The 1,276-nt window shown below is 46.8% G+C and overlaps 1 protein-coding gene across 1 annotated transcript in view; it reads left to right on the forward strand.

Moving 5' to 3' along the window:
• Nucleotides 1–467: 467 nt before the first annotated feature.
• The window catches only part of MELLADRAFT_109712 (uncharacterized protein), a gene marked incomplete at both ends in the record, with an annotated part of 2,301 nt that continues 1,492 nt past the window's right edge, over nt 468–1,276 (forward strand). Inside the window, 4 exons of the mRNA XM_007413677.1 lie at nt 468–598; nt 681–847; nt 912–1,016; nt 1,091–1,219. Coding sequence (XP_007413739.1) covers nt 468–598; nt 681–847; nt 912–1,016; nt 1,091–1,219 — 532 coding nt within the window. The remainder of the gene's footprint in view (nt 599–680; nt 848–911; nt 1,017–1,090; nt 1,220–1,276) is intronic.

Here is a 1,276-nt window from a genome sequence, read left to right on the forward strand (position 1 = left end):
TTTTTGTATATGTTTTGTTCCTACTTTAAAGAAAAAAGTTTTCACAGATGACAAACATGCGGCCCAAGTTCGTTTCGGAACCGCATTGTTCCATGCGTACGCGCACAACTGGGGTTGCCAACTTGAGTACAAACCGCGTCTCAATCAGGGGTGGGGCAAATCGAATGGGGAGGGGCTTGAGAGAGTATGGATGAAGCTGTCACCCCTGATCAAACTGTTGCGCTATGCAACCAAGCAGCACCGTCTTGTCAGTCTTGACTTATGGACAGCTCACAAGAACGAGATTCTGCGCAACAAGGGAGGTAAGTTGTAATTTATACCTTTGTTTCATCACCTTCTGACGTGATCAGCTGATTAAGTTCCACTCAGTCCATTTCCTTGTCACACACACGCAAAAATACGTGGCTGAGGTTCAGCAATCACAGACCAGTCTAACTGAACTTGAACGTCAAAACCCTACACACACTATGGCTTACTTTGAGGCTCAGTGGGTTCGCCAGCGTGATTTACAGCTCAAGGCGATCAACGTCAAATCTAAGGAGCAACGCGCTCGGGTGACGGTATTGGTTCAACTTGAAGAGGACCTCCTTGAAACTCGGTACGTTGATTTACTTGTGAAAAATGATTCCTACCCTTCGAATGTTCATTCCTACCCTTTGATGAGTGGGTGAACAAATCAGTAAAAGACTGGTCGAGTTGAACCCCGCGAATGCAGCCATAAGAACTGGTGAGCAGCGTCACGATGTACTTGACCTGCCCGCATCCCTTGCAAATCTTGAAGCAAAAGTCCAGGAAGTCGCTGACGAATTGGGAAATACTGAGTTGTATAACGTTCGTCGAGGAACAAGTGAGTTACCTAGATCTAGCCACCTATTACAAATTTGGTCAGCGCCGCTTACCTAATACTCCAGCCAACCGCATTAAGGCAGTCTTGACGGTCCAGGTAGCACTCGCAGCCCTCTACGAGGCCAAGTTTGATGTTATCCAGCAGAGAGCTAATGCCGCAATCAGAACCGGTAAGTATCCCCAATAAATACTCACCAAAAGACAAATCCTTCGATCAGTAATGTTTTCATCTCTCTCTGAACAGGTGCCACACAGCAGCCACGCAACAAACACCTGCGTAAGAAGAAGAGGGATCTATTGAAAAAGAAAACGGAGACGTACTTGAGACATGCCACAAAGTACAACAGGCATTTCCGACCCCCGCACCGTTTGCGTGAGCCTACATTTGAAGAAATCCTCAACATGGACCTACTCGATTCTTTCTGGGATG

Source organism: Melampsora larici-populina (genome assembly GCF_000204055.1).
Source record: "Melampsora larici-populina 98AG31 unplaced genomic scaffold MELLAscaffold_38, whole genome shotgun sequence".
Lineage (NCBI taxonomy): Eukaryota > Fungi > Basidiomycota > Pucciniomycetes > Pucciniales > Melampsoraceae > Melampsora > Melampsora laricis-populina.